Source organism: Megalobrama amblycephala, linkage group LG9, assembly GCF_018812025.1.
Source record: "Megalobrama amblycephala isolate DHTTF-2021 linkage group LG9, ASM1881202v1, whole genome shotgun sequence".
In the NCBI taxonomy this organism is placed as follows: Eukaryota; Metazoa; Chordata; class Actinopteri; order Cypriniformes; family Xenocyprididae; genus Megalobrama; species Megalobrama amblycephala.
Window position 1 is genome coordinate 8,265,966 of NC_063052.1, and position 26,386 is coordinate 8,292,351.

Below are 26,386 nucleotides of genomic sequence, written 5' to 3' on the forward strand. Positions count from 1 at the left end.
AATAATTTGATACAATGCACTTATTGTGTACATACATGTTTTTACATTGTACTTATATTTTAAAAACACCTGCATGTAATTAGATCTGTAATTAATTTCTGTAATTACATTTATAATTACACCTTACCCCTACCCTTAAAGGTGCCCTAGATTCAAAAATTGAATTTACCTTGGCATAGTTGAATAACAAGAGTTCAGTACATGGAAAAGACATACAGTGAGTCTCAAACCCCATTGTTTCCTCCTTCTTATATAAATCTCATTTGTTTAAATGACCTCCGAAGAACAGGCGAATCTCAACATAACACCGACTGTTACGTAACAGTCGGGGTGTACGCCCCCAATATTTGCATAATGCCAGCCCATGTTCCCAACATTATGAAAGGGATTACACAAGGGCAGCCAGTATTAAGCTGCACACAGAATGGCAGATGGAGCAATAATAACTGACATAATCCATGATAGCATGATATTTTTACTGATATTTGTAAATTGTCTTTCTAAATGTTTCATTAGCATGTTGCTAATGTACTGTTAAATGAGGTTAAAGTTACCATCGTTTCTTACTGTATTCACGGAGAAAAGAGCCGTCGTATTTTCATTTTTAAACACTTGCAGTCTGTATAATGCATAAACACAACTTCATTCTTTATAAATCTCTTCAACAGTGTAGCATTAGCCGTTAGCCACGGAGGACAGCCTCAAATTCACTCAGAATAAAACTTTAACATCCAAATAAATACTTTACTCACATAATTCGAGGCATGCATACAGCATGCATGACGAACATCTTGTAAAGATCCATTTGAGGGTTATATTAGCTGTGTGAACTTTGTAAATGCGCTGTAATATAGTCGACAGCTGGTGTGGCAGGGAGCACGCGATTTAAGGGGGCGGCGCCGAGTGTAAATCAGTGCATTGTTAATGATGCCCCAAAATAGGCAGTTAAAAAAATTAATAAAAAAAAATCTATGGGGTATTTTGAGCTGAAACTTCACAGACACATTCAGGAGACACCTTAGACTTATATTACATCTTGTGAAAAAGCATTCTTGGGCACCTTTAAACCTACCCATACCACCAAAGCTTTCCCTAACCTTACCCGTATCCCACCTCAATAGCAGCAAAAGTGTTTTGCAATTCAATATGAACCCAATAAGTACATTGTACTTATTTTTTGATGTAAGTACATAGTAGTTAAAGCCACTTAATATAAAGTGGGACCCAATATTCTACTTATTCTACCAACCATAACCCTAACCTAACAGTCTACTAATACTTTAATGAGAGTTAGTTCACATGCAGTTGCAAATTAATGAGAGTTAGTTGGCATGTAGTTGGGTGTAGTTACTTATAGTTAGCAGAATGTCTTAAGTGGACAATTGATATAAAATGTAACCAAATGTGCAATTAAAAAGGTCTTTCATCACTGATAAATGAGAATCTCACTATGTTATCGTATTTGAACATGTTCAGGGAATTTGGCTATTGAAAATTAACCATTTTCATTCAAAAGAATGAAATGAACAAAATGACTTGAATAAAAATGTTCATTTTTTGCTTAACAAGATCAAGTCAGTAAAATGATCCAATATTCCCATAACTATATTGAACCAGAGGGACTTTGATTTAACTTAATCACAGTTCTGGCTAGTCTTCAAAGGGTTTATAAAGAGGGTTTATACTCCTCTGAAGTTTTGCATACTGTACAGGATTCACATTTTAGATGCTCTATATTGTATGTTTCATTGTTTATAGAAAATAACAGGGCCATTGCACATTAACAAAACATTAAATGCACCAGAATTGGCCGAAGGCTATTTTTTATCTGTAGTCCCTGGACAGAATGTCACAGAAATATGTGGTTAAAAATACATGCTAGTATAATTAAAACAAATACGTAACACAATACATAAAAAACATCTATCAATTAAAAACAACTCAATGAAATAGAAACAAATACAAAACAATAGCAGGGCAGCCAGCAGGTATACTGTAGATTCTAATGCTGACAGAGCTGAGTACTAATGAACCATTTTTTTTTACCTGAACTCTAAATAATTGATATGTATCTAGTTCTCTTATAGTTGCTGGAATAGCGTTCCATTCTCGTGCAGCTTTAACAGAGAAAGCAGACTGGCTAAGATTACTCCATCTGAGTGGTATAATACAATCTCCTCTTAAGGCACCTCTTGTTCAGTTCAATTCAATTCACATTTATTTGTATAGCGCTTTTCACGATACATATCGTTTCAAAGCAGCTTTACAGAGAATGCATGTCAACATTACAATTTAGAGAATGCAGTTAGCTAATAATGTAATAATTTAGGCAATTTAATTTACAATCACTGTTAGCAGTTTAATTGAAGGTAGAAGCATTGAGCTCCTGGAAATAATGAATTACATATTAAGAATAATTAGTATATATAGAAATTTGGGAATGTGCATGTTGATCCAGATATTGCGTCATCTGAAGTCCTCGCAGGAGTCGGCGCCGTCTCTTCGAAGGTGTTGGTCACCTGGAGCGATAAGCAGTTGTTCTGATAGTAACTAACTGACTAAGAGGGGGAGAAGTTAAACCATAAATAATCTTATACATCAGACATATATTTGCATATTTAGTCATATTTTCCCAACACAGCAGAGGTTTCTTATCAAGAACTTTAAGTGTATGTTTATATAAAGACTCTAATGGTTTTAGAGTTAAACAATAGATAATGGGAGAAATAACCATACAGTGCTTAAACATCTTAGCTGCATCTAATGACATGTAATCTCTAGTAAGCCTAAAATTATACAGATTGAACTTAAACTGCTTACAAACCTTTTTTTTTTTTACCTGAACTTTGAATGTAAGTTTAGAATCAATCATTACTCCAAGGTATTTATATTGAGAAACTCCCTGCAGCCTCAACCCTGACACAAAAACCTCTGGCTCATTACTGATACTGTTTGACTTGGAAAAAAACATACCTACTGTTTTAGACACATTTAGTTGTAAATAATTTTCCTTTAACCATGCTGATTAACCATAACATTTGTAAGTTCATTTGAAACTTGTGTCAAACTATTGCCATGTAAATAAATTACAGTATCATCTGCATACATTTGTATATTAATGCCAGGACCTACTGAATGAAAATCATTTATATTTAAAGCGAAAAAAAAACAAAAAAAACAAATGGACCCAGAATAGATCCCTGAGGAACACCAGTAGATAAGTTGATTGAGGATTTTGTACTCAAACACAATCTGACAGGTATGATTCTATCCAGTTGAGTGTATGCAAGGAAAAATTAAAACTAGATAAATTTGATATGAGAATATAACTTGAGGTGCAACTATTTGCGTGGTATGCAGTTCAGTATTCATTTGTTGATATTTTATACAATAGCTCAACAAACAACATGTTTGAGAAACCTACATTTTAGACAAAATATATTTTTGTAACTTTGTCTATTTTTACTCCGCTAACAAAAATACTTCCAGTTCTATTCCCTCTCCTATAGCACATAGTGGCGTTTGCTTCCTGAATGAATCATTGTTGAATGAATCAATTGAGTGAATGACTCAGTGATTCACTTATAAAGACTGTTCGAATGATTCAGTTTCATTCTGAATGAATGAATCAGTTGGTGCATCGGAAATAGCATGTCTGAGTAAGTAATATTTGACACTTGATAAGGAACAAACTTTACGACTGTTAACATTCTATATAGTATAAATGAAATTCAGATGTACTACATTATTTTGTCATGTGACTCATGGCATCAGTTGTGCTGCTTAAATGACATTCGCAACTCCAATCCTGTGGCCACACGGGATAGAAAAGTGTCTATCAGGTGCACACTTTGGAATCTTGGCAGAATCTTTTTCGCCTACTTTTTAATGAATTTGACATGCTACTCATTTCACCTACTGTTTTTCACCTAGAATATAGTAGGGAAGTACTCAGGCGCAGGGAGGGTTTTTAAATGGATCTACTGAATTAATGATTCTATAAAGCCTACTGTATCATATTTGATATGCAAATATCTAAGGCTTCTAAATTATCAACAGGATCTAAACTTAGATTAGATTAGATTAGATTAGATTAGATTAGATTAGATTAGATTAGATTAGAATAGAAGATTAAATGACTCACATTTATTAAAGGTGCCATCGAACGTTTTTTTACAAGATGTAATATAAGTCTAAGGTGTCCCCTGAATGTGTCTGTGAAGTTGCAGCTCAAAATACCCCATCGATTTTTTTAAATAAATTTTCTTAACTGCCTATTTTGAGGCATAATTAGAAATGCGCCGATTGAGGCTGCGGCCCCTTTAATTGCTCGCACTCTCTGCCCCCTCCCGAGCTCTCGACTCTATCATTGCATAAACAAAGTTCACACAGCTAATATAACCCTCAAAATGGATCTTTACAAAGTGTTCATCATGCAGCATGTCTAATCACGTAAGTATGGTATTTATTTGGATGTTTACATTTGATTCTGAATGAGTTTGATAGTGCTCTGTGGCTAACAGCTAATGCTACACTGTTGGAGAGATTTATAAAGAATGATGTTGTGTTTATGAATTATACAGACTGCAATTGTTTAATAATGGAAATAACGACAGTCTTGTCTCCGTGAATACAGTAAGAAACGATGGTAACTTTAACCACATTTAACAGTACATTAGCAACATGCTAACGAAACATTTAGAAAGACAATTTACAAATATCACTAAAAATATCATGTTATCATGGATCATGTCAGTTATTATCGCTCCATCTGCCATTTTTCGCTATTGTTCTTGCTTGCTTACCTAGTCTGATGATTCAGCTGTGCACAGATCCAGATGTTAATACTGGCTGCCCTTGTCTAATGCTTGAACATGGGCTGGCATATGCAAATATTGGGGGCGTACATATTAATGATCCCGGCTGTTACGTAACAGTCGGTGTTATGTTGAGATTCGCCTGTTCTTCAGAGGTCTTTTAAACAAATGAGATTTACATAATAAGGAGGAAACAATGGAGTTTGAGACTCACTGTATGTCATTTCCATGTACTGAACTCTTGTTATTCAACTATGCCGAGGTAAATTCAATTTTCAATTCGATGGCACCTTTAAGACTAAAAGTGTATTGATGTAAACTTCAGACCACAAACTAATGCACAGACTGACAGTCTGGAACGCACAAAGTGGAGTGATACAAACAGTAAAAAATCCCAGTGTTATATCAGCAACAATGTATAAATAGTTTTCTAAAAAGCTCTTAATATGCAAATAGCAAGACCATATATGAACCAGCCAGTTTGTTTCTTCTCAGCTACCTGGAAGAGCGCTTTGCTGCCATGGAGGCCAAGCACAGCAGAGAGCTTCAGGTCATCCAGCAGGAAAAACAGCAGCTGCAGGAGCTGCTGGACAGACAGAATCACCTGGTCAGCCTTCTGGAGGGAGAACTGGCCAGCTCTACTCGAAACAGCACACTGCTCCAACGGCAGCAGGCCACACTCACTGACACAGTGCAGAAGCTACTGGCTATGGTCACTCACTGTAACGGTTAGTGCCAGCTTTACATTATCAGGCTAAGGCTAAGCTGCCTCTAACCGGCTCAGTGGGAACAAAAGGGTCTCTCTGAACAGGGCAATTGCTTAAATTCCCAGCGGTGGCCCTTCAGGCAATTTTCCAGTAAGATTGAGATTTAAATCAGTATTGCTCAAGCCAATCAATTCACAAACTTAAAAATATCCTATGTATTTCCAGATATTTCAACTCCAATTGAAAAGGAGATTGTAAAGTTCAGAGACTGTGCTGAGATATTCAAATCTGGAGTTACAGAAAGTGGGATATACAGCATTCATCTTCCTAACTCCACCCAGAAAACTAAGGTTAGTAGATTTAAACAATTTTCATGTGGACAATAAACAGGTTTCGAATCAATATGATAGAGAAGAAAAAAAAAATGCATGCAATACAAAATCATTTTGTAAAGCATGAATCTTGGCATGTATCTTGATTGCTGAAGAAACTGAGCTCTGCTGACATTTAGCTTTTTGTGTTGTTTTTGAGGACTACATTATAATCTGGAAGGACAAAATGTTTTAGTATAATGCAATTTCAGTATGTCTTTGATAAAAAGCTAAGATGAAAATGCCATGTTGATCAGAAAACCAAATTAAGAAGTCAGAGAAACATTTCCTTCAGGCCATTTCTTCGTGCATCTAACTGTGAATATGCACCCGTATCTATTTCAAAATCTTGCCCTACTGAACCACAAGCAAACCAGTCAAGGGTTGTGTTTTGCCTTTGACTTCCAGAGTCAAATCTAATTTCTGGCAGGCTCTTGGGGTGATGAACATTTTAAAAATGTGGCTAAAATTGTTTTTTGTTATTCATTATTTTCCTGTGCACTCATTCGTCTTCCCCTCCATTTCCTCTGGGCATAGGCGCCAGGTGTTTGGCAAAGATTCGTGAGCTTCCTGCCAACACAGGGTTTAATGCAGTGAGTGAGAGCGAGCTGGTATATGTATCACCACCCTTTCATACTGTGCCACCCCTCAGAGCAGCACGCTGGGTGGCTCCTTTCATCTGGAGAGTTTCAAATAGCTCTTTTTTCTACTTCATTTTGTTTCCTTAATGATACAAATGAAGATATTTATGAGGAATATTGATCAGGGCTGATACAAGTTTATTGATAACATACGGTTCCTTTGGAAAATCTTGACCGGTGATGCTGACATATTTTAATGTTACCATGAGGGTTTTTGCTTTTTATTAACCTTTTTTTCTTGAATTCCATGTCCCATATGGCAAAAATATATTTTCAGATATATCAAAATTAGCCCAAAGTATACTGCTATCTATCTATCTATCTATCTATCTATCTATCTATCTATCTATCTATCTATCTATCTATCTATCTATCTATCTATCTATCTATCTCAACTTTTCCCATCCATCCATCCATCCATCCATAATATATTTTGGCCAGAAAATTTTGTATGGGAAACAGTGACTGACTAGCCCTGAATGAGTTTGAAATGCTCTTTAAATCCAGGCATATATCATGTTCATATAATACAATTGTGCAAAGTATTTTTGTATAAATTACATTTGTATAATTGTGTCTGTGATTACTGTGATAAACACTTAGTCTCAAGAGATAAAATACCACTGGAAAATTTGGCTCAGGTTAAGGACTGTCATCTTGATGTGTATAGCTCAGAAGCAGGAAACGTCTCACATCTGTTATGCAAATAGAAAGATATGTTGTGCTGAATAAGGATGAAATCAATTCAGACTCCCCAAAAGCAACCTCTCTACAGATGTCATTAATGCGAGTGCTTTGTCTTGAAACCTTGATAAGCCGTCTAAAGTTTCATAATGAAAGGTCTTAAGACCAGCTTCGTGTGTTGCTAAATGAGCTGGTCCCGCCAAGGGACAGAAATGTACGTTATCCCACTTTTTGTTTTTGCCAAGAAGAACTTACTGCTTTTAGCCTTCTCTTTAAGCCTATTTCTTCCCAGAAACAGCTGGGAAAATTGGAGAAAAATAATACAGAGGATATTTACTTGGAATGTTTTCACTTGACACCCACAGGCTAGAAATATTTAATATTTAGGAAGAAAATCCTTTTTGGGATTGGCTTTAATTAGTTTTGATGGATTCGGATGATGGAATTCAATGTGCTACTCTTTTATTATTTTATTTTGCTGCTCATAACTCAAAATAATTTGTTATTTTCCCCAGAAAACAGTAAATTGTTAAGTTGCATTGAGTTCAATACTAAATTAATGGTTAGGAAAAGTTTTAGTGGACTTTTGGTGGTTTTAGCACTGAGTGTACAATCAAGTGTTTAAACTGCAGACCAGTGTGCTCATGTCCCAAAAATGTCTCCATGAGACTTAGTTTACTGTATGGTTCAAATTGGGACAATTCATCATTAGTATGGCATTATTATTGCACAGTGGTTAACCAAATTCAAAAGCTAAATACAAACCCAACAGAGTGCTGATAGCCTGAGGACCCACCATCTCACTGTGGACAAGAACAGAATGTCCTGCATCAGAAGTCCAATTTTGGTGGTTTGTGATTCATTGTCTTTCCCCATGTGCGTTTAAAAAGGATTGTGGGTCACAGTTTAGTTTATTTTGTCAGTGCAGAGAAACTACAGAGGTACAGAGGAAAGTCCTCATAATTGACTCTGAGACATCCTTATTCAAAACATCATGGGTTGATATGTGCTTTGTGGCACATCCTGGGAAATTACAATAGTTTGACCAGTCAGAACTCTAAACTGCAGCTTATGAATTGTGAATTGTGTGAGAGTATTCACCAAATTTTGACTAAAATATTACTATAATAAGAAAGAATGGAAAGTTACCATAGCTGTTCAAACGGTCGCTCACTATTTTTTCAGATAACCCATTGAAAACCATCATTTTGTCACAAATATTAGCTCAAAAGAAAAGGAACTTTGGTTACACTTTATTTCAATAATCCACTTTAGACATTCTACTAACTATAAGTAACTATATGCAACTACGTCAACTAACTCTCATTAATTTGCAACTACTTGTCAACTAGCTCTCATTAATTTGCAACTACTTGTCAACTAGCTCTCATTAGAATATTAATAGACTGTTAGGGTTGGATTAGGGTTATGGTTAGTAGAATAAGTTGACGTATTCTAAAAGTTACTTATAGCCAGGAGAATGTTGAGGGACCATCAAAATAAAGATATTACGCAGACAGTCTACTAATACTTTAATAAGTGGTAGATGACATGTAGTTGCAAAGTTACTTATAGTTAGTAGAATGTCTAAAGTCGACCATCGAAATAAAGTGTTACTGGTAATTTTCATTTAGTTCCTTAAGTAACTAAAGCTTAGTTTCCACCGAAATTACCCGGAACAATTTTTCCCAGGAACTTTTTTTCCCCCAGACCTGTTGCTGATTGCATTTCCATAGCGGTCTAAAGTACCGTGAAGACAAGGCCGGTGACGTAGGACTGCACGCAACTTTCTAGTTTCTGCTGGATTTCGTGCTGGATTTCGTTCATATAAGCTAATAAAGCCTGAAACTTGTTGTCGGTCCATCGATCAAATTTTTAAACTACATTGTTGATTCGAATAGCAAACAACTCTTACTGCACGCTACGCAACAGACTTTTAAAAATGGTTGTTGAAATAAAATGCTGCGTGGAGTCAACCAATCAAAATGCAGCATGAACTCAACCAATCAACATGTTCAGTGCCCAAGTTCCACTCCCAAAAGTTCCTGAACTTTGAAAAAGTACTACCTCGTGAGCATGTACTTTTTGAGGGGAGAATTTTTTACCTGGAACTTTATTTAGACCCTGGTTCCTGCGGTCGAAACACACCGAGTACCACCCCAAAGTCTCTAGTTCCTAGGGAAAGTTCCTGCAGTGGAAACGTGGCTTAATAGAAGTGTTATTTCTCTCTCTCTCTCTCTCTAAAATTATAAATTATAAAAAAGTATATTTGTACATTTATGGCATGTATGTGTTTCTGTATGGTTGTTTCTGACCAGGTATTCTGTGACATGAAAACTAGAGGGGGAGGCTGGACTGTATTTCAGCACCGTTTTGATGGATCAGTAGATTTCAACCGTGGCTGGAATGATTACAAACTGGTAGGAAAAACTTATCCAATGCCATTTAGAGCCTTTTCCACATTTGATCCCTTTTATTTGTATAACTAGACTATAGCTTTTGGAGGAAATGTGGTTATCTTTCCACAGTTTGCCTTCAAATTCACTTTAAAGCACAATTCTCTGTCTCAGATTATTCATTTTAGGGCAGACAATGAATGAAGCAGGTCTTCATGCATCTAATATCTAAAAACAGATTTAAAAAAACCCTTCTGGTAAATTCCACAATATAAGTCATGTTTTGGATGGCACATATTGCCATACTTTTATTCATATCTGACAAGGTGAACATTGTAAAGTATCTAGTTGCAGGAATTTGATTTTGTACCATCCTTAAAGATTGCTTAAAAATATTTTTTCTTGATTTTGTTTTAGACAATGAAGTATGATCAACTCCTTTAATGAAGACATACAGTATAATTTAAATGTGAGCCTGTCTATCCCTTATTGAGATTTCTTGATTTATGCAAACTTCTGCTACCATTAATCTGAGGCACCTAACATTTAAAACACATATTTAACCTGCACTGCAGAGAAAAGTCATATGTGGTATCTGATGTGTATAGCCATAGAATACTGATGCATTGCTGACCCTGCTGACCTTTCCTTGAGGAAGAGAATTCTGATTGGTCGTCTCTGAATTCCCATGTCTCCCACTGTTGTTACACCTGCATTCCCTCCCTATCTGGGAGGATGAGTATATATTAATTCGGTCACAGGGTCATTTGAAGAAAAGAAAAAAAGAAAGAAGAGACATTTTGAATTTGAATAGGACATCATTATTCACACTTTGCGTCCATCATTTAAAAAAAGTTACAGAATGTAAAGGGAGTGCTTTTCGCTAGGACATTGTTAGGAATGCTTGCTTTAAAATCAGTGTCTACCTATAAATGTAATATCTCCCTGAAGAGCTGAGTTGTTCGGAAACTGCTGTTATTGAGTTTTAAATGCAAAAACAGTGGTAATTCATCTCACCTGGGCTACTTCAACAGATAAATTGCTATGGCTGCTGTGGGAGTGCTTTAGAACAGCGCAAGTTTTGTTTTCTCTTTCCCTTGTTTTCTAAGAAAAATGTTTTTACAAGTGAATGATAAATATTTGGCCCCAGATGGAGCATGGGAGTCAGGAGCCCCTGTAGATTGTTGATAACATTGATTTGCATTGAAGCATTTGAATGCCCACCCTACATCTCACCGTGATCAAAAGTGCCGTCTCATTTTCTGGTCCAAGCAGATGGAAATGCAACATTTTTGTATGGTTACAGGAGGTCTTTTGAAATGTTTACTAGTATATGATAAGGAACTGCAGGATTTTTTCTTCTGTCACGACAGCTTTGTTTCAAGGCATTAAAGAATGTGACATGTACGTCTGCTGGAAATCCTGTAGAATTCAACCAATTAGATCTTCTATATCCAAAATTTGCATACTGTATGCTTGTCACATTTCACCTGTTAATGGCACTTCTTAAATACCTTCTGTTTATTCACTATGGTAAAATGAATTAATAATCAATGGATGAATATATCCACACAAATAAAATGATTGTCGATACGTTTGAAAATGTAAATAATTATATGTAATAATTATAAAATAGTTATTTCTGACAGAATTATTCATAACCTCTTATTTTCCAGAAATAGTATTTAAAGATTAACTTTTTAATACAGAAATATTGGTAATTCGCACCTTGCATTATTAGTTTCCAGCCGCTAAAGTTAAAAAATATTTCACCACACCTGAAGCACAAATAGAATGTGAAAATTCCGCATATGCAAATAATCAGAACTCCACAAAGTTCTCTATTGGAAATGAATGACTTCCTGTCTGTCGTTTGTCATAGAATGTGAAATAAAGCAATAAGGCCCAAGAAGCTGTGGTTTACACTGAATTTATAACAGCTAAGGGGCATTGTTAGAAAACCCCCTAAATCCTAAATACCTGTTATTAATTAACTGTAAACCACAGCTTCACAGGGTTTATTGCTTTTATAAAATGGTTATTAATAAATGTATATATCGATGCAACTTTTCTTGAAGTAAAATCACTAAAAGCCTTCTTTCTGCTGAAAAAATAGTCCCTTACAGTGGACAGCTACAGAATGTGTCATCTCATGGAGATCAACTAAAAACAGACTAGAAAAAGTCAGATGGTGGCAAAGACTACAAATTTTGATTCTAAAGTATCCAGATAGAAATTTGTTGCCCATTCTCAATGGGAAAGTGCCCAAGCAACATCACTCAGCAACATTGCCTGACAACATTGCTCAAAACGTTGCCACATGTATCATCACCTTTTGAGTTAGACAGTCAGTAGCAAAGACTTTTATTTTGAAAGGACTGATACTGTTGTGAACACTAGCGCTGTCAGTGTCATGGCACAGGAAAACCCCATAACTGTTAAAATGAAGAAGATATCACAGCTGACATTCAAACTGATTTTTTAAATATGAACATAGCTTTAGTGAACATTATCAATGAGAACAAACATATGTTTACTTTGCTAAGGGTGTTGTACATAAAACCGTTGGGTGAAGAGTTCATAGGTGTGTTTTATCCTGAATAAAAAACAGCTATTGACCAATCAGAATCAAGAACTGGAACTAACCATTTTATAAAGTAGAGTGTATGTCAAGCAAATAAAGCAATGTTTTTTCTTTTATTCTTATGTGACAGGGATTTGGAGATCTGTCAGGAGAACACTGGTTAGGAAATGATGCCATCCACCTGCTTACCACATCAAAAGACTACATTCTCCAGGTCCACCTCAAAGACGCAGAGGGACACCAGGCTTATTCTCAATACGACCATTTCCACATTGACGGAGAGGATAAGAAGTACAGGTACCAAAATGTTTCACGTTCTCTTGACTCTAGATGCTCATGAACTGTTGTGATGGGCGTCACTTTGTTTTCAAAAGTGGTGGGGAAAGTTTGGCGAGGGGGTGCACAGTACAGGTTTGCAATGGAAAATGCTTAGTCTGGTGTAGCCAGTCTTTCAGACTGATGGCAGAAGGTCTGGACTCCAGCTTCCATTTGCCAAGGACTGCCCAAGAGGATGTCTGATCGACATGTAAAGCAACCAGTCAAATTGGTCTTGTTCAGCTTCTTGTCATGTTTAGGGGCGTTAAAATCCCCACAATAACAGACTGGCCTGTAATTCATTCAGGAATGTCATGCAAGTTTACTGCAACAATGGCACGTACTTCACATACTTGAAAATCCAGCGTTTAGTTGATACTTATAAGCGCTCACTGTCACAGTTGTAAACATGATGGCTTTCTTCTTCCATAAGGGGGTTTGGCATCATGTCGGCTTTGTTTACAGGCATTAAAAAATACGACACACACGTCTTCTGGAAATCCTGGAGAATTCAGATGATGACTTCGAAACTCACAAAGTGTTTCCCATTTTGTGTGCCATATGCATCAGACGTTCAGCCAATGTGGTCGTGACATCTGAGGCTGAGACTAGAAAATGCATATCTTATGAATATTAATTAGGTTATGAGCAAATAATTTGTTTTTTATTTACTTTTTTGATAAATAGTTTCAGTGATGTATTGATCTGGAGATCAGATCTGTAGTAGAGGATTTTCCCATTTCCACTACAACGTCAACAATAACATGATGATTGGAAATGTTTAAAAAGTACAGTTTCAATAGCACACTGAGTTGCTGTTTTTGACTTCTCATTACACAACGATTTAAGGGACTAATGGTTTTTTCCTAACCATTTCTGTTTATTTCTGATAAACTTGGGGTCAGATATGGTCAGATATGTTTGGTCTAGTGGCAGTGCTTTTGATTTATGCACGAGGGGTTCCCTAATATAACCTTTTATTTGAATAATCAACTATTGCAGCTGTATGTCAGTAGATGTTTATCAGCAGCAGGAACACATTTGGTTGCATTTTGTTTTGTGATTTAACTGGAACGGATAACAAGCTGTAGAATAGTGAAAGGGAGGTGGCAGAGCTGTGTGCGGTAAAGAGCAACCCTGCCATCTCTTTCCTCAACTGCAACAATCACTCAACAAAACATAAAAAATGATGAATTCCAGCAGCAGACTCATTATAATACCCACTCACAAAATGAAAACTCCTGCCTGCTTAACATTTGAAGATGCTTCCTATTAACATCCTATTATTTTTCCTATATACTGTATATCCCAGACGTGGGGGCAAAATCGGCTACGGCCAAAACATTGCGTCTCCACCGTAAATGATGCCTTTGGAATTTGGAAAAACAAATTCAATGGCTGTTGAATGCTTGATTCTGATTGGCTGACAAACTTTCTAAGGTGTGCTATTATTTTCCAGCAAACACAGCTAAAGTAGTTCCAGGCAGGTCTTGACCACAAAGAGGTTCCATATTACTTTGCCAAAGTATTTCAGTTATTTCAGGACCTTACAGCCTACAACAGCAAAAGAACCAAAACACCCAAAGACATTGATCAAGCAAAAAGATATAACAAACAATATAGAAAAAAAATATATAACATTTTTCCATATTTTCATCACTAAATTACATTTCATTATCTATGGAAAGCATGCTCTCTTTCCCTTGCTCTCTCATCTATACAAACGCACACACATACAGTACAGACACACACACATGCACACACATGAAAACATACAACATAGAAAGTTGTTGTCATGATTTTTTCGTGACTTTATCAGTAAAATAGTTTCACGACTTAAAAGCTTCATGACATTTCTCAGTAGTGAGGTAGTAATGTCGCTGTTTTTGAAGCAGTTAAACTTACAGCTTCACTATTAGTAGAGAAGCTGCTGCCGTTAAGAGATAATTAAATTTTTTAATAATTCAATGGCCTGTTGTGAATTATTCCTTACTTATTGTGTGTCATTTAATTAGAATATGTTCAATATCTAATTGTTGTTTTAAACATTGTCATGTTGTGGTGTTCAGAATTAGTTTAAGACTTGCATTTGCATTTAGATTTACAATGTGAATTAAATATGTAGCACATTTAAAACCCTTATTGATAAATTTCATTTCTTTTTTCTTCTTTTTTTGGCTTGTCTTTATCATTTTCTGAGATAAGAAACACTTGTGTGATTATATCAAAATGATGAGCTTCATTAAGGGTAAACTACCATTTATTCACAGCATCCCAATTGCTTCTGGTCTGGTTTGATCCCAGAAGCAGATCTGCCTACCAGAGAGAAACAGGGCAAACAATTTCAAGCAAGAGGCTTTGCCAGAAAACTGCCGAGTTAAACAAATATCACACCTCTCTTAAGGGATGCAATTAAACATGCAGCATTGCTTGAGGGGATGCTTATACAGTGAATGAACCAGAACCAGAAATATTACATTTAACTCAAAATAAATGATTTGGAATACTACTCTAGAATGGGTTAGTGTTGCAGCATTGGTATCAGATGGAAACACCAATGTGTTTGTGTGCGTGTAAACAGGTAGGGAAAATGCTGAACAGACACTTGCCAAATCCCACCATGTTTGTTTTCTAGTTTACCTCATATGGTAAGTGTGCATTTTATTAGCGTGCTGAGAATACTGGCATCGTCTCGACAGTGTTGAGCCCATTTGGGATTAACCAGCCAAGCAACCTATGGAGCAAGGATGTTTTCCTGCCAAAACAATCTCCTGCAGTCCCTAGCTGTGTGGTCCTCTCTTTGGCACCATGTGTGCTCACAATCCTTCTTGGTGAGACATCATCAACAATGGATTGTGGATAATGGAGGCTGAATATCTTTGGAATGCACGTTAATGAGTCTTAGAGCCTTCTGAAATAAGAAAGAGAAAAAGATAAATCACTTAGAAATATCTTATACAGGCACGCAGATGGTCCAATTACTGGGGTTAACAGTGGATGTAATGGATGTAGACGCTTTCATCTGATTATGTAAAAAGAAAATAAAAAAACAATGTACTTTAAAGTGATCCTTTATGTGTAATATTTAAGTTAATTTATCTAAAACAGGATACTTGTCTGAGCTGATTAAGAAGGCTAATGCTGGAACTCAACATACATAGATCACCATAGACTTTTTTGATTGATAGGAATGTTTATATACCTTCTGTAAACATTGATGTGCTTATATTATTATTCAGCATATGTACGGGGGTTTCAAATTTAGGGGGCCACGAGGATGTGCTATAGGGGATTTGGGAAATGTAAAAATGCAGTAAAACAGTAATATTGTAAAAATATTATTACAATTTACAATCTATTTTAATATATTTTAAAATGTCATTTATTCATGTCATGGCAAAACAGCCAGTCTTCAGTGTCACATGATCATTCACACTGTAAAAAAAAAAAGTTAATATAAAAAAATAAGACAACCTATCACACTCAACTTAAAGGGTTAGTTCACCCAAAAATGAAAATTCTGTCATTTATTACTTACCCTCATGCCGTTCCACACCCGTAAGACCTTCGTTAATCTTCAGAACACAAATTAAGATATTTTAGTTGAAATCCAATAACTCCGTGAGACCTCCATAGGGAGCAATGGACAAGATCCATTAATGTACTGAAAACATATTTAAATCGGTTCATGTGAGTACAGTGGTTCAATATTAATATTATAAAGCGATGAGAATATTTTGTTAAAATTTTGTTTAAAAAACTAAATAACGACTTATTTAGTGATGGCCGATTTCAAAACAATGCTTCAGGAAGCATCGGAGCACAGATGAATCAGTGTGTCGAATCTGCTGTTCGGAGCGCCAAAGTCACGTGATTTCAGCCGTTGGCAGTTTGACTCGCGATCTGAATCATGATTCGACACATTGATTCATTTATGCTCCGAATCTTCCTGAAGCAGTGTTTTGAAATCGGCCATCACTAAATAAGTCATTATTTTGTTTTTTTAGCGCTCCAAAAATGTTCTTGTCACTTTATAATATTAATATTGAACCACTGTACTCACATGAACCAACTTAAATATGTTTTTAGTACCTTTATGGATCTTGAGAGAGGAAGTGTCATTGCTCCCTGTGGAGGCCTTACGGAGCTATTGGATTTCAACTAAAATATCTTATTTTGTGTTCTGAAGATTAACGAAGGTCTTACGGGTGTGTAATGGCATGAGGGTAAGTAATAAATGACAGAATTTTCATTGTTGGGTGAACTAACCCTTTAAGTTAATTCAACTTGCTCCAGTTAGTCATCTATTGAACAGGTAGTCTTTTTAACTTAAAAATTCTTGACAAGGCAACTAAAAAAACAAGTTGAGCCAACTTGAAAAAATTCTAATGTGCTGATTTGGTGCTCAAGAAAACTAGTACTGCTTAAGTTTGTGGAAACCATGATACATTTTTTTCACAATTCTAAAACATTCAAAAGAGCAGAATTTATTTGAAATAAAAGACATTTGTAACATTATATTTGTTTTTACTGTCACTTTTTGATCAAGGAGAAATGTATTAATGATTAATTACCGGTTTGATTAATGCATCCTTGTTAAATAAAAGTATTATTTTTTTTAAAAAAAGAATCTAACTGACCACAAACTTTTGAATGGTACTGTATGTATATAGCTGCCTTTATATTGGGGTCCCTCACAAGAGGATCACTATATTTGGGGGTCTGTGGCATCAAAAAGTTAAGATTACGAAACACATATTGTGTATATATCCATATGTTGAAATATTCAGTATTTGTCTGTTTCTCTCCAGTCTCCATGCAAGGGGTTTCAGTGGTACAGCTGGACGAACGAGTAGTCTTACCCAATCAGGAACCCTGTTCAGCACTAAAGATCACGACAATGACCAGTGCAGCTGCAAGTGTGCTCAGATGGCCACTGGAGGTATCACAACTTGTCTGCCATTATATTTTTTTTTTAACTTATTATCTGTATAACTATAACTGTAATTATCTGATTGCATATAATGGAAAACAATTTTCCAACAACACCCAAGACAAGAACTACAATAATGTTACAGTATCAAATATTTTCCTCGCAACTGAGGGGGCGTTTACACAACACAGTTTTTAACTAAAAACAGAAACCTTTGTATGCGTTTTGGCCGTTCGTTTACGCATGACGACAATGTTTTTTTTGGGGCCTAAAAACGCAAACTTTTGAAAACAGGTTTCAAAGTGCGCGTTTTTGAAAACGATAACGTTATCATCTGTATGTAAACTACAAAAACACGAATTTGTGAAAACGGTCTAGAGGCGTGTAGTTTTTCTTTACAAAGTGACATCGCCAACTACTGGCCTGGCATGCATAATACAGCGTTTTTAGTCGTTTTCGCTGATCTGTGTGAACGAAAATCGTTTTGAAAATGTTCAACGTTGACAATGTCGTTGACAACAGTTTTTTTTTTTTTTTTTTTTACCTTTTTATTTTTCTCCCTAATGGTCCACTATAGTCACGCAAGTTTGCTGTCAGGTTCAATACAGTTGGCGGTGACTTGTCTTTTGACAGCAACCTTTTTCCAAAGCCTACATTACACTGTGACAGAACCACAAAACAATCCGCACTGAAATGCGGATTGTTGGGCTGAAGGTTGGGCTGATGTGATCAGGTACCTTGTTAAAAACAAACTCTTTACTAAAGTTAAACAAAGTTGCTGGAACCAAGCTCCCTCCTTACCTCCAACAGGTAAAGGTAACATTCCAAATCATCCCTGCATCCATCCCTTGTGTGCTGCTCACAATAAATAAAGACCGTGGAAGGTCGTGTAAACATATATTTTATCAAACATTAAGCATATCTTCTATTTGATCTCAATGCCAAGTCAGAGTAATACTCTCTGACAGAACTAATTTACAAATCCTACATGCAGTGTTAATGTTAACTGAAACTAAAATGATTGAAAATCCTTTTTGTTAACTGAAAGAAAAGCTGAAAGAAAATATTTTAATAATATAAATATTAGATGAAAACTTAAATGTTCAAAAATCTTTTTTGATTGATATGGCCACTTTAATATTAATGAAAAAAATTGATCCAAACAAGAAATAGCTGACATTGTTTGCTCTTTGTCACTGCAGGGTGGTGGTTTGAAGCTTGCGGGCCTTCCAATCTCAATGGGATATACTATTCTGGAAACTCCAATGTGATACGCTATAACAGTATAAAGTGGTACTACTGGAAAGGGCCGAGCTGGATGGCGACCATGACCACTATGATGATACGGCCTGTGGACTTCTAAAAGCAGGAAGGGATTGTCACGAATGGGTCATTTGACTTTACTGACAGCCAAATAATCCAAACAAGCTGGTGACATCAATGAAAATTATGGGCAACTTGAGACTTGGACAGCTTGTGCCCATGTCATTGTAGCCATTCAATCTGTCTCCATTTTGTTTGTTTAGTCTGGCGAAACAGACACAAATTGCACCATAAATGTTTTATCTGCCTGTATAGCAAAGCTCTTCCAATGTAAAATGCAATGAACTGGAATGGCTGATCAGTGTTCACATTTGTACTTGATATTTGGGCCCGATGTCTGTGTGGTAAAACACTAACCTATCCTCCTCTTCTCTTCTGTGCAACCTTGGATCTCCTGAGATTTCTTCTCCCATTCTAGTGCTAGTAAAGCTTTAAGAGAGAATACCTCTATAAAAGTGCTCAAGACACTGAAACAGGTGTATGTTTTATAAGTATAACTTTCATTATAAAATATATATTTGTAATAAAACAACAGACATCAAATCAGGCTTTCTTACAGAATTCTCTTGTGTGTATATATACACACACTTACACAGAGAGAGAGAGAGAGAGAATTTTGCAAATGATGTCGCAAATGTATGTTTACGATAAGTTTAAATGTTTCACAATTAGAATGTACATTATGTTTAACAAAAAGAAGAAAAAAATGCTTAATTTCTATACTGACATGACTGAAAATAACTTGTGAATAACATAAGTTCAGTATATGTGAAAGATAATGATTCAGTAACCGGTCTGGGCTGTGTTTCTCAAAGCCATTGTGAGCTAAGTTGGTTCTATGAACTACTTAAGATTACAATGCTTTTGAGAAATGCAGCCATAATCGATCTACTTCAGTGACGGATTCGTCGACTGATTGAAACCGGTAAGTCATATTTTCAAACTCTTCATTAAAAGAAACGGCTCATTCATTTGGGGATCATATGCTGCATGCGAAATTGAATACTTCCCTACTTCCCTAGTTCGTGAAAAACAGTACGCCAAAAGAGTAGTATGTCCGAATACATGGTATTTGAAAAACAGTAGGTGAAAAGTCCCCACCTACTGCTTCTGCTGAGATTCTGAAGTGTGCATTAGATGGACACTTTACTATACCGTGAGGCCACAGGATGGATTTCTGAATGGCAGTGAAGTGACCGACGCTGGTAGGTCATGTGACAGTAACAACAAAGAGGATTTAATACATCCAAATTTCATTCATAGTATCCATATTCATACCATATAGAGCATACTTTTTAACGGTTATGAAGAAAATTTAAACGTAGTACCTACTGCCCCGCTAGAAATTTTACGTTCCCAGAACATTCCCAGAACATCCCCACTGGTGTTAAGGACATTGCCTAGTAATGTTCCCAGTACGTTCACAGACTGTCACGATGTGGAGTTCTTTTAAGGTTTGGTGAACGTTATTTGGCGGACCTTCACAAAACATTCAAGATGTTCTCTGAATGTTTAGGGAACCATGTTTTATTTGGAAATGTTCCCTGCTGCCCTTGTCAAAAAATTTAATTAAAAATTAGAGCTAAATTGACTAACAAAAGTAGCTGTTCAAACAAAAACTAATTTTTCTTAAATGTCTTACAAAAAAAAAAAAAAAAGCTCTTTATAGGAATTAACTGGAATATTATTATGAAACCTTTTCTTTAAAGTGCAAATCTTTTGCAGTAAGTCATTAGCTGACAACAGCACATGCATGAGCTAATGTAACTGCTGTATTACTGCATCAGCAACACAGTTATTGCAGCCTTTAAATAAAGCAACATGCAGTATAACATCAGTGTTTCTGGATCATCATTGACTGAAGCACAGGCGCTACTCTCCAGCACAATGGTAACCTCACAAAACTCAGATAACAGAAACAGAACATTAAACACTAACAGATCTCTCTAGATCTCAGCATCTTTACTTATTACAAACCACTCTGACTTTATTTCTTTCATTCAAAACTTCTTAATGAGGTGTTGATGTTTTATCACAATTTATAAATGTCACCGTTACGGAGGTAAGCACTTGCTTTAGTTGGGCTCCTGTCCCTTGACATTTTAACTTTACTTTTTTTTCCAATTGTTATAACTGTGTTTCTAAAGGGTATTTGTTACAAAAAAATCTGATCGAGTGGATTTGGTTGCTCATTGTTGATGAGTGTTTTTTTTTTTTTTCATGTAGTTGTAGTCCTATGAAGTCCTGCTTTTAAATTTTGTTAGTTTTTGTCATTGTGCAGAAATTATTCAGACAGGACCATGTAGACTCACACAGACATCAAGATTCTGCATATGAACCTCAACAATGGTGACAAAATTTTCAAATAAACAGATCAGTTCTGAGAATCACAAAACCAGCTACTAAACTCACAAAAATGATTTTTGTTTATTGTGACCATTGTTGAGGTTCATACACTGATTCTTGATGTCCGTGTGAGTCTAAAAGACACTGCTCAAAACTCTCAGCATAATGAATGACGTTCTCATGACCTTGTGCAACTTTGCTTAAAAGTTCTCTAAAGGTGATGCAAATTCTGAACCTTTACAGAACATTAGGAACGTTCCTAAAACGTCCTTTTTTGGTAATGAAAGTGCTGCAGTTCAAGGTTCCTTATATGACTTTAGGGGGGCATTTGAATTTGGTTAATTTTATGGTCACATAAGAATGTTACAAAGAGGATATTTGGGACATTAACAGAATGTTCCCACATGGTCCTCTGTTGGTCATTTAATAACGTTCCCAATATGAGTTTAGGGGGACGTTCAATTTTGGTTATTTTATGGTCATGCGAGAACATTACAAAGAGGACATTTGGGAAGTTAAGAGACCGTCCTATAGTAATAGTCCCCTAAACATTCCCAGAACGTCCTGAATGTTCCCTGAAGGTCCACCAAATAACGACCCCCAACCCTTAAAAGAAATCCACATTGTGACAGTCTGTGAACGTACTGGGAATGTTACTAGACAACGTCCTTAACACCAGTGGGGACATTCTGAGAATGTTCTGGGAACATAAAATTTCTAGCGGGGTAACCTGTCACTTAGTAACATTCCCAGAACATTCAGAGACGGTTCCAATGTGGAGTTCTTTTAAGGGTTATTTGGTGGACCTTCAGGAAATATTCAGGACATTCTGGGAATGTTTAGGGAACTATTACTATAGGACATTCTGTATCATACTTCTTACAATAAGTCATTAGCTGACAACAGCACATACATGAGCTAATGTAACTGCTGTATCACTGCATCAGCAACTACACAGTTACTGCAGCCTTTAAATAAAGCAACATGCAGTATAACTTCAGTGTTTCTGGATCATCATTGACTGAAGCACAGGCGCTACTCTCCAGCACAATGGTAACCTCACAAAACTCAGATAACAGAAACAGAACATTAAACACTAACAGATCTCTCTAGATCTCAGCATCTTTACTTATTACATACCACTCTGACTTTGTTTCTTTCATACAAATCTTCTTAATGAGGTGTTGATGTTTTATCACAATTTATAAATGTCACCGTTACGGAGGTAAGCGCTTGCTTTAGTTGGGCTCCTGTCCCTTGACATTTGGACTTTATTTGTTCTCTAATTGTTGTAACTGTGTTTTTAAAGCATTTGTTACAAAAATAAAATAAAAAATTGCGAGAGAAAAAAAGTTTATCAAATGGATTTGTTTTCGAATGTTACTAGACAACATCCTTATATTAGTGGATGTTCTGGGAATGTAAAATTTCTAGCAGGGTAACCTGTCACCTAATAACGTTCTCAGAACGTTCAGAGACGGTCACGATGTGGAGTTCTTTTAAGGGTTGGGGAACGTTCAGGATGTTCTGGGAATGTTTAGGGGACTATTACTATAGGATGTTCTGTTAACTTCGCAAATGTCCTCTTTGTAACATTCTCGCGCGACCATAAAATAACCAAAATACAACGTCCCCCTAAACTCATATTGGAAACGTTATTAAATGACCAATAGAGGACCATGTGGGTACGTTCTGTTAATGTCCCAAATGTCCTCTTTGTAATGTTCTTTTTTTGACCATAAAATAGAAACCAAAATAGAACGTCCCCCTAAAGTCATATAAGGAAACTTGAACTGCAGCACTTTCACTACCAAAAGAGGACGTTTTAGGAATGTCCCGAATGTTCTGCAAAGGTTCTGAATTTTCGTCACCTTTTGAGAACTTTTAGGGAACGTTGCGCAAGGTCCCGAGAACGTCGCCTTCTACGTGGGTAGTTCATGAGATTCATTCATTCGGGAATTCGGTGATGTGTGTTTTTGGTTTACTAAAAAGAACTGGTTCATAAGAGTCATCCGTTCGGGAATCTAACTACACTGGTCGCACAGAATGTTCTTGATTCACTAAAAAGAACCGGCTTACATGATTCATATGTTAGTGAGGATTCCCTTTATGATTGTTTTCACATTTGACAACAACTCAATGAATGCAAAGATGTTTCTTGGCTTTATTTTACACTACATATCCTTTTTTATTACATTCAAAACAGACAACAGACTGCTTGGTAACTCACATTTTACAACTCAGGTATAATATGTTTTATTTTTGCTATGGCACTGAATATTCAGCAGCGGGGAAAGCGGCTCTGCTGGAAAACGGTGCATGAAACACAGCATCAAATCCACTATGAGGTAAATAACGTGTTGTTTATGCTTGCACTCTGCCATTTTCATAATTGCAAAAGCAGCAGGTTTGGTTTAAAGCTGCTGTGGAAGACTGACCATCCATGCAGCGTGTTAAGAGTCTATATTAGCCCTGCTTCTATGCCAGTCGCTTGATGAATCATTCAATAAAGGCCTTTCCTGCTGTTACTATAAAGCACTTCGCAGAGGCTGGCTCTCTTGGCCTGCTGACCTGTGTTCACACTCAGCACTTAGCCATGCTACCATTGTCATGATTTAATGCTCTGGTCTACAACCCCATTCATCCGTGGTCAGTGAGTGAGGATACCTGCCGTAATCTTCCATATAAGTTTCTGCATTGATTTGCCAGCCATTTGCCAGAAATATACGGCAAGGCATGTGTAGATGAAGACATTCCCCATCCGCCATAACAACTAGCGCAACTTTATCATGCGTCCGGCAGCATCTGTGATAGATTACTGCTGGTGAGATGAGGGTTAAGCTTGGGGGGTTCCATCATATTTGTGTTTAAGGAGAGATCTAGACAGCTGGCTCCTCCCATTTTATGAACCTCGGCTTGGAGAGTGTATTATTTGTTGACGCCATCATAATACCGACTTGGTTCAGTGTGCAAATGAGATGCCCTACATTGACAGGGGGTTCTGCACCAGTAGAGCCTTTGAGCACCTCCAAGAATTTATCATCTCCTTGAGCAGGAGAATGGAGAAGAAAGAAAGCTCAGTAGGGAGGGTGTGTGTAGTTTCCACACATAAATCTCTGTCCGGCCTCAGTTCCACATGGCGGACCGGATGTGAATATAGGTGAAGTCAGGGACGTCCCGTAATGAATCCAGGGGATGGTTTGATCCTGATGGCTCAGCAGAGCAGATGAGACTGTTTTTCTCTCATTTTGTTTGTTTACATGTAGCATGTTTGTTCTCACTCTAATCATGTTGCAGAAGAAATGTTCCTTGTTGCCAGCAGGGGGCACTTGAGACACAGCAACTGCACATCTTGTTTCTAGAACCAAATAGAAGCTGCGCATTTGGATTACAGAGCTGATAGGGAGTTTGTCTTCTCTCAGCTCCCCCTTTTCTTTCTTTTCATGCTGTTTTTGTTGCAACTTCTTATGCATGTTAGTCATAACTATTGCAAGGCGACTCTTTTATGCCGTTGTCTCAAACAGATGGCAGAATGAAGGACTGGGGAAAAAGGGCGATTGATGGAGGAATCGTGTGATACTTGCTCATAAGGCATCTCAAATCTGTTAATAATATGTGCACTAACAAGTAGAAGTCAAAAAGGCTGGAAGACCATCAGAATGGGCTTGTTAATGTCTCTGAAACACAGAGAACATGTTGCAAATGAGTTCACAAACCCAAGTCATCTGTCAGCAACGGCTGGGTAATGATCTAACCTATTAGCACTTCAAAGTCTAGGGTCTTTCCTTCTCTGCGTCGGGGGTGTGTTATGCTGCATATGAAAAAAGAAGAATATATTGTATTTATTTATTTCAGTAGTTTTTCATCCAGATTGTAATTTGTTGAGATATTCAGAACAACACATAATGAACTGAATGTTATGTTTTGGTAAATCTTCCACTCCATTTGTTCAACCTTGATTTAATTTCATTTTACTTGAGCTTATTATTTCTAACAGCAAATTTACATATAAAAGAGTACCGACTCAGGCATATGCATGCTGCAGTTGTCATTCCAAAAGGAGGGGTCTTTCTCAAGAGGATGCAAGCAGAGCAATAATGCCTTCACCTAGTTTTCGAATTACAAGGAGGGCTAGAGGGGGCCGAGATCAGCTTGTGAGGGGCTCCTCGCCTGTTTGAAGTGTCATTTCGGAAAGGAAACCAACAATATAATTCACAGTGTTCACAGTGCATTCTGCCATATAGACAAAATCATTTAGTGATGCATGCAAAATCACAATATAAACATTTTAGTCCACAGCAGACATCATTAGGGATCTGTTCACAGATAAAATACAGTGAATTACACTACTGTTCAATAGCTTGGGGTTGATAGTCATAATATGAAGTTTCTTCTGCTCACCAAGGCTGCATTTATTTGATCAAAAATACAGTAAAATAGTAATATTGTGAAATATTGTTAAAATAACTATTTGAATATGTTTTGAAATGTCATTTATTCCTGTTATGCAAAGCTGAATTTTCAGCATCCATTACTCCAGTCTTCAGTGTCACATGATCCTTCAGAAATCATAATATTCTAAACATTTCTTATGATTGTCAATGTTGAAAACAGTTGTGCTGCTTAATATATTTGTGGAAATTGTGATACATTTTTTTCAGGATTCTTTGATGAATAGAACAGCATTTATTTGGAATATAAAGCTTTTGTAACATGGCAACAATGTAACAATGGCAAATTTGATATCTATGGTCTCAGCATGACCCAAGGAATCTACTGAGACCAGTACTGAGACGCTGCGCCGAAACATACAGAGTTTCGTAACGATACGTTAATGCGTTCGTAAAATACAGCGTTTTAGCACAAAATTCAAAATGGATGATGGCCAAAATGGCCGATATGGGAAAATTGGATATCAATCGACTCGGCATGATGCCCCGAATCTAACGAGACCAAACTTATGATTTTTGGACAAACCCATCAGAAGTTATAAGTAAAAATGACAATTTTTCATATCTCTGCACCAGTAGGTGGCGCTGCGCCGAAACACTGCATGGTGCCTCAGGTCATGCTTGTGATGACATGTACCAAGTTTGGTCTGAATACGATAAAGCGTTACTGACATACAGCCTTATGTTCATTTTCACAAGCACTACGTACAATTAGTTCGCATCTTTTTCGAAAATGGTTTAAGGAATCAACTTGAATTCCATAACTTTTTGTCGGCATGGTCTGAAGATGATCTGGTTCAATTTTCGTGAAAATCGGA

At 36.6% G+C, this 26,386-nt stretch overlaps 1 protein-coding gene across 10 annotated transcripts in view; it reads left to right on the forward strand.

The window, feature by feature from the left end:
* Positions 1-19,133, forward strand: part of angpt2b (angiopoietin 2b) — a 70,618-nt gene extending 51,485 nt beyond the window's left edge. For 9 of the 10 annotated variants that reach the window (XM_048201490.1, XM_048201493.1, XM_048201494.1 and 6 more), the window contains 6 exons: positions 5,313-5,545; positions 5,750-5,874; positions 9,539-9,640; positions 12,331-12,497; positions 17,327-17,457; positions 18,651-19,133. In XM_048201490.1, coding sequence (XP_048057447.1) covers positions 5,313-5,545; positions 5,750-5,874; positions 9,539-9,640; positions 12,331-12,497; positions 17,327-17,457; positions 18,651-18,811 — 919 coding nt within the window. In that variant the 3' untranslated portion in view covers positions 18,812-19,133. The remainder of the gene's footprint in view (positions 1-5,312; positions 5,546-5,749; positions 5,875-9,538; positions 9,641-12,330; positions 12,498-17,326; positions 17,458-18,650) is intronic. The other variant, XM_048201488.1, reaches the window with a different exon arrangement.
* Positions 19,134-26,386: the final 7,253 nt, after the last annotated feature.